Raw genomic sequence first — 7,521 nt, 5'->3', positions numbered from 1 at the left:
CCGCCCTCTCTCCCCGCGTCACGTGACGGGGGCCTTTCCCTTTTCCCCCCGCCTCCCACAATGGCTGCCCCCGCGGAAGCTTCGTTGGCGCCAAATTTAAACAGGGCGCCATTTTCAGGCTTTTAAGCCCTCAGCTGAGGCGGGTTATCGGGGCGGAGAATGGCCCCCGGGTCGAAAGGTAAGGAAAGGTGGTGGGGGGGGGGCTTCGCGAAATGGGCTTCGAGGGAGGGAGGTTGGACGGGAGCTGTGAGGAAAAAGCTCTTTCGCCCTATGCATTTATTTAGCGGCCGCGGGGTTTCCGCCACATTAGCGGCTGTCGGGAGTCGGCGCTGAGGAAGGCAGAGCCGGCTGGGGCTCGAGAACTCTGCATGCGAGCAGGAGAACTCTTGGCGGGAGGCGGGCGGGGACCGCGGAACTCCCTGCGACGGGATGGGGTCGGACCCGCACACGCAGCTCAAGCCCTGAAGCCGCGGGGAGGTTCCGAGGCTCTCTCACAAACACACACACACACACACACGGTTATGTGGGGCGCCTTGTAACTGAAGGAGGCTATCCGCCCCCTTTATAGAAATAGTTAAAAAAAGGAATACTGTATGCAGAATTCATCATGCGAAAGGCTGGGCTGGATGAATAAGATTGCCGGAAGAAATATCAACAACCTCAGATATGCAGCTGACACAACCTTGATGGCAGAAAGTGAGGAGGAATTAAAGAACCTTTTAATGAGGGTGAAAGAGGAGAGCGCAAAATATGGTCTGAAGCTCAACATCAAAAAAAACGAAGATCATGGCCACTGGTCCCATCACCTCCTGGCAAATAGAAGGGGAAGAAATGGAGGCAGTGAGAGGTTTTACTTTCTTGGGCTCCATGATCACTGCAGGTGGTGACAGCAGTCACGAAATTAAAAGATCCCTGCTTCTTGGGAGAAAAGCAGTGACAAACCTAGACAGCATCTTAAAAAGCAGAGACATCACCTTGCCAACAAAGGTCCGTATAGTAAAAGCTATGGTTTTCCCAGTAGTGATGTATGGAAGTGAGAGCTGGACCATCAAGAAGGCTGATCGCCGAAGAATTGATGCCTTTAAATTCTGGTGCTGGAGGAGACTCTTGAGAGTCCCATGAACTGCAAGAAGATCAAACGTATCCATTCCTAAGGAAATCAGCCCTGAGTGCTCAGTGGAAGGACAGATCCTGAATCTGAGGCTCCAGTACTTTGGCCACCTCCTGAGAAGAGAAGACTCCCTGGAAAAGACCCTGATGTTGGGAAAGATGGAGGGCACAAGGAGAAGGGGACGGCAGAGGACGAGATGGTTGGACAGTGTTCTCGAAGCTACCAGCATGAGTTTGACCAAACTGCAGGAGGCAGTGGAAGACAGGAGTGCCTGGCGTGCTCTGGTCCATGGGGTCACGAAGAGTCGGACACGACTAAACAACAACAACAATGCCCTTTCCTAAGTTGTATATTGGGATCTTCACTTTGGCAAGGTAGTGCTGAAGGGATGGCTCAGTTGGTAGAGCGTGAGGCTTTTCATCTCTGGGTTGTGGGGTTTGATCCCCATTTTTGGGGGGGAAGGATCCTGCATGACGGGGGGGTTGGACTAGATGACCCTCATGGTCCCTTTCCAGCTCTTAAGTTATCTAAAGATAAGCCCCACTGAACTCGGCAGGATCTGTTTCTGCTTAAGACGGAGGCGGCGGGGGGGGGGGGTCAGCAAACTTTATATATTCCTTTTTTAACATATCATTTTCAACAATAATTAAACATACTTTTACATCTTATACAGTTTTTTTGACTTGCATCAATTACATCTGAAAATTTTCCAATCTATTCACTGAATATACATTTCTTAAGGCAGGGAAGTTTTTAACGTGTGATTTTACTGTATTTTTGTTTCTATGGAAGCCGCACAGAGTGGCTGGGGAGGCCCAGCCAGATGGGTGGGGTATAAATAATAAATTATTATTATTATTATTATTATTATTATTCTTACTTTCACTTTACATTTAGATCTCATAACTAATATCTCTATTCTTTCCCTACTTCGCAATGTTTCATATATTTCTCCTTACAAAACTTATTGTAGTCCTACTAGCGTAATTTTTGATTACAGTTGCCCTTCAAATAATTCGTATATTTCTTCCAATCTTCTGTGAATCTCTGGTCCCGCAGGTTTCGAATCCTTCCTGTCATTTTATCTAATTCTGCGTAGTCCATTAATTTTGTCTGCCATTCTTCTTTCGTCGGAATTTCTTCTTGCTTCCATTTCTGGGCTAACAATACTCTGGCCGCTGTTGTTGCATATAAAAACAATTTAACATCTTGTCTATTAATATCCTCACCTATAATACCAAGTAAAAATGCTTCTGGCTTTTTTTAAAAAATGTATATTTCAACATCTTTTTCATCTCATTAGATATCATTTCCTAGAAGTTTTTTACTTTCTTACATTCCCACCACATATGAAAAAAAGTTCCTTCTTTTTCTTTGGGTCAGCAAACTTTTTCAGCAGGGGGCCGGTCCACTGTCCCTCAGACCTTGTGGGGGGCTGGACTATATTTTGGGAAAAAATAATGAACGAATTCCTATGCCTCACAAATAACGCAGAGATGCATTTTAAATAAAAGCACACATTCCCGGACTGTCCACAGGCAGGATCTAGATCGCAGTTGGGCCAGATCTGGGCCCCAGGCCTTAGTTTGCCTACCCAAGGCTTGAGACATGAATCGGATGGTGCAGTTGGCAAAGAGAATTTTCATGAAAAAGCAATAAGTTAAAAAAATAAATAAATTGTGGTTTCAGAAATTGGATGGACACCTGGTTGCGATTCCCGCATCCTCTTTGCAGTTCTATGGTTAGGGAACGGATACAGGGGTTCACATGCAAACACCTCAAGTAAATTGATCAATATGAATGTGCATGCAATAAGTAATGCGTGTCCACTTCGGACAAAAAACTTTCTGGGGAGTTTACACCCCTGGGGTGTTCACACTACACACCTTCCAGGTGTACCAGAGTATGGGTACCAGACCTTTGGCAATACAAGGTGTTTGCATTATGTGTGACATCATAGCTAGCAGCTGTCTATCATTGCTTCAGTTTTTTTGTTTTGTCGCCCCATTTTCTGTAGCTTGTTTTTATAGACACTCCGTTGAAATGTGAATAATTAGCAGTAGATAGCTTTCTTACATACAGTTTTTAAATTATCACAATGTTCTCACTTTTGTTTTTTAGGTGACACAGCGTTAGCAGCCTCCAGGTAAGAATCCATTAATTATTGTGTGCAAGAATTAAACATCAGATTGGGCAACTTCGTTGTGTGATCAAGAGATTTACAATTTGATCCTAATTTACAATCCTGGCTGTTCCAAAATAAATATATATTTTTAAAAGGCATGGACAACTGTCAACCTGCAACAAAATCAGATGAATTGATGGTGCAGGTTAAAACAATAACGTTTCTACAGCAGTTGCATGCATGCCGTAATGTAAGATAAATATGTTTATCTAGTTTATCTATTGTGTCATAAGAACAAGACAAAAATAAAATGACTTTAGAAACATGTTACAGCTGGTTACTAGTATACTAATGTAGCTGTTGCTTTGTTTTAGTGCTGAAGGTGATGCTATCAAGGTTTTCGTGAGGGTGCGCCCTCTAGAAGAAGGAACTGTTCTTGCTGACAATGGCTTGTGCTTATCTGTTCTTTCATCAAACACTATTCGCCTGAATTCAAAGCCTGAACCTAAGATTTTTACCTTTGATCATGTGGCAGATGTGGACACAACCCAGGTAATTCAACAGATAAGTTAGTTCCTAAAAGGTTAACTAATTTTTTAAAAAAGAAAGAAAAGAGACTTCTTTGGCCATGTTCTCATTTGTAATAGAAAGTAGTTTGCATTGAGCCATCTACATTAACATTAAATTTTTCAACTGAAATTGCAGCTAGGTGCTTTTATTTAAGGGGCTGGTATAACACAGGTTGGACCCGGGTGGCGCTGTGGGTAAAACCTCAGCGCCTAGGACTTGCCGATCGCATGGTCAGCGGTTCGAATCCCCGCAGCGGGGTGCGCTCCCGTCATTCAGTCCCAGCGCCTGCCAACCTAGCAGTTCGAAAGCACCCCCGGGTGCAAGTAGATAAATAGGGACTGCTTACCAGCAGGAAGGTAAACGGCGTTCCGTGTGCTGCACTGGCTTGCCAGTTGCAGCTTGTCACGCTGGCCACGTGACCCGGAAGTGTCTGTGGACAGCGCTGGCTCCCGGCCTATAGAGTGAGATGAGCGCACAACCCTAGAGTCTGGCAAGACTGGCCCGTACGGGCAGGGGTACCTTTACCTTTACTATAATACAGGTTATTAAAATTGTTACCCACCTACCTTAGGCTGCAATTCTATACACACTTATTGAGGAGTAAGTTCTGCCTCCCCACTTCTAGCTACTCTCTGGAGAAGAGACCCTTTTAAGAATAGTAGGGGGTGGGCTGGGGAAGGACTAGACCAGGGGTCAGCAAACCTTTTCATCAGGGAGCCAGTCCACTGTCCCTCAGACCTTGTGGGAGGCTGGACTATATTTTGAAAAATATAAATAACCTTCAAGCTGGTCCCGCAGCTGCCTCCGGACCTGCAGTAGGAATGCACTCTGCACACGCTCAGGAGCATGTCTCGGCACAGCCCGCTCACCGGCGTTGTTGACGAGCAGCAGCCGCTCCACTGGCCCGTCCCCATGGAGCTCCCAGGCAGCGTGCACCATGCCCTGCGGCCCATCGTGCAAGGCCATGTTTGCCGACCCCTGAACTAGACCATGAGAAAAATGAACATAATATTTTCGCTGCCGTTCATTCATTTTCAGCTTTCTATTGTCATAAAAAAGCGTGCCTAGACATTCTGTTCTTGCACCCATAACCTATGGTTTAAGGTGCCATTTAGCTCCTAGCTTTCATTTTCTAACACTGCTTTAAAGTGCCTAAAATAGCTAAGAATTATACATAGATAATATATAGCCCCTTTATGTGAGCTTGCAATCTAAGAATGTTGAGAAGAAAAGGGGAAAGGGAAGAAGATGAAAGTAAGGAAACAATTGCTAGCTGACTGCTATGTGCTAAGATTTATGATACATTAACAATTTCTCTTTTAGTAATAGCCATATTCATTAGATATATTCTCATAATGGCTCCAACCTATTACTTGGAAGCGAGTCTCATTGATTTCATTATTTCGTGCATCATAATGGTTCTTTAGTATCAGTGGAATTGCTTGTGTTTAATGAAAAGTATTCCTTAATGTCAGGGTATGTATATTGTTTAATGAATAGTGCACAGTGTGTGGTTATATGTTGGTGAATACTATGAAGTCAAGCTGTTTTTATCATTATAACATATTAAAACTATTTTTTTTAATCTTTTCTGCCTAGGAATCAGTGTTCTCAAGTGTGGCCAAAAAGATAGTAGAATCATGCATGAATGGCTACAATGGAACCATTTTTGCATAGTAAGCTTTTAACCTTTTTATTTCATGCAAATAGTAAAATATCTGATCTGAATTATATGAACTGCTCTGTTTGAGAAATACATTACCGGGTCAGACCATTCTAAGGACTGTAAAATTTAAAGCATAAATTCATCTAATCCATTCACCCATGTGTGGCATTAGCCTTCCAGTGTCTGGGGCCCAGCATCTTCCACGTTGCCTACTACTCCATCCTGTTTAACTTGAGATGCCAGGAGTTGAACCTGGAAATCTCTGCATGCAACACATGTACCCTCTTAATGATACAGAATTAACCCTAGCAAATATATGAATAAATGAGTACGTTCTGATTACTGAGGTATAATTATATGTGTGTGCTGCTTCTTTTTCTCTTTAGTGGCCAAACTGGTTCAGGGAAAACCTTTACGATGATGGGTAAGTACAACACATACTGATTTGTGCTTACAGTTGTTTATCTCATTTTCGATCGCAGTGTGGGATCCTCTTTCCCCCACCCCTTTGCATTGTGTAATATTAACTTCTAACGCAGTATTTCCCAAATCTAGGGCTAGTTTCATATTAGGTAAAGGTAAAGGTACCCCTGCCCGTACGGGCCAGTCTTGACAGACTCTGGGGTTGGTGCGCCCATCTCACTCAAGAGGCCGGGGGCCAGCGCTGTCCGGAGACACTTCCGGGTCACGTGGCCAGCGTGACAAAGCTGCATCTGGCGAGCCAGCGCAGCACACGGAAACGCCGTTTACCTTCCCGCCAGTAAGCGGTCCCTATTTATCTACTTGCACCCGGGGGTGCTTTCGAACTGCTAGGTTGGCAGGCGCTGGGACCGAGCAGCGGGAGCGCACCCTGCCGCGGGGATTCGAACCACCGACCTTCCGATCGGCAAGCCCTAGGCGCTGAGGCTTTTACCCACAGCGCCACCCGCGTTTCATATTAGGATATCATTAATTTTGCCATAGTCTATGATCTAACAACATAGACCAAGGAACTGCAGTGTTCCTGACTCTAAGAGACAGCCAAAGCCTTCATCAAAGGGGGCAGGTGAAAAAGATACTTGGAAGAATCTTGGAAGGGATTAGAGTTAGACTTATCAGGCATCAGCATCTTGAGGGGGGGAATATTGAACAGTGGTACCTTGGTTCTCAGACACCTTGGAACCCAAACATTGCAAACCTGGAAGTACTGGTAAGTGTTGCAGCTTGTGAACTTTTTTCAGAAGCCAAACATGCTCCGTTTTGAGTGTTACGCTTCCGATTTGAGTTTTACGCTGAGGTCTGTCTGTTTTCGCTATTTTTGCGGCTCTTTTTTTGTGACTGTGGAACCCAGTTCAGCTACTGATTGATTGATTGTGTGACTGCAGAACATTGCTTCATGCTTTCATTTTATGGATCAATGGTCTCATTAGATAATAAAATTCATGTTAAATTGCTGTTTTAAGGGTTGTTTTTAAAAGTCTGGAACAGATTAATCCATTTTGCATTACTTTCTATGGGAAAGCGCGCCTTGGTTTTGGAACAGAGTTCTGGAACTGATTAAGTTTGAGAACCAAGGTACCACTGTATCTCTTAACCAGGCTTCCTCATACTTGGCCCTCCGGCTGTTTTGAGACTACAGTTCCCATCATCCCTGACCACTGGTCTTGCTAGCTAGGGATCATGGGAGTTGTAGGCCAAGAACATCTGGAGGGCCAAGTTTGACGAAGCCTGCTCTTAACCATGGCCTTTATCTATTCAATAAGGCTTCCTTCCTATTTCAGAAACATTGTATGCTACTAATACTAATAATGTAAACCACCTTATTTCTGCTAGATATTTTTAGATTTCTATCCAAGCAATTCTTTCTTTCTTTTTTCAAGGTCCTCCCGACTCTGATAACTTTACTCATAACCTGAGAGGAGTAATACCACGGAGTTTTGAATATCTGTTTTTTCTAATTGAACGTGAAAAAGAAAAGGTAAATCCTTTTCTTAATGAAGATTGTGGTAAAAGTCCTTGAGGGTTCGTTTTAATTAGTACCAATGGCATCCAGCTCTTGGGTGCCCTTCA

At 44.1% G+C, this 7,521-nt stretch overlaps 1 protein-coding gene across 1 annotated transcript in view; it reads left to right on the top strand.

Annotated features, from left to right (window-relative positions):
• The first annotated feature begins 61 nt into the window (after nt 1–61).
• Nucleotides 62–7,521, top strand: part of KIF15 (kinesin family member 15) — a 44,940-nt gene continuing 37,480 nt past the window's right edge. The window contains exons 1-6 of the mRNA XM_079947167.1: nt 62–178; nt 3,233–3,257; nt 3,611–3,788; nt 5,406–5,482; nt 5,859–5,896; nt 7,332–7,429. Coding sequence (XP_079803293.1) covers nt 160–178; nt 3,233–3,257; nt 3,611–3,788; nt 5,406–5,482; nt 5,859–5,896; nt 7,332–7,429 — 435 coding nt within the window. The 5' untranslated portion in view covers nt 62–159. The remainder of the gene's footprint in view (nt 179–3,232; nt 3,258–3,610; nt 3,789–5,405; nt 5,483–5,858; nt 5,897–7,331; nt 7,430–7,521) is intronic.

This window comes from Podarcis cretensis, assembly GCF_951804945.1.
Source record: "Podarcis cretensis genome assembly, chromosome: 12".
Lineage (NCBI taxonomy): Eukaryota > Metazoa > Chordata > Lepidosauria > Squamata > Lacertidae > Podarcis > Podarcis cretensis.
This window is presented reverse-complemented; position numbering and strand designations above follow the sequence as displayed.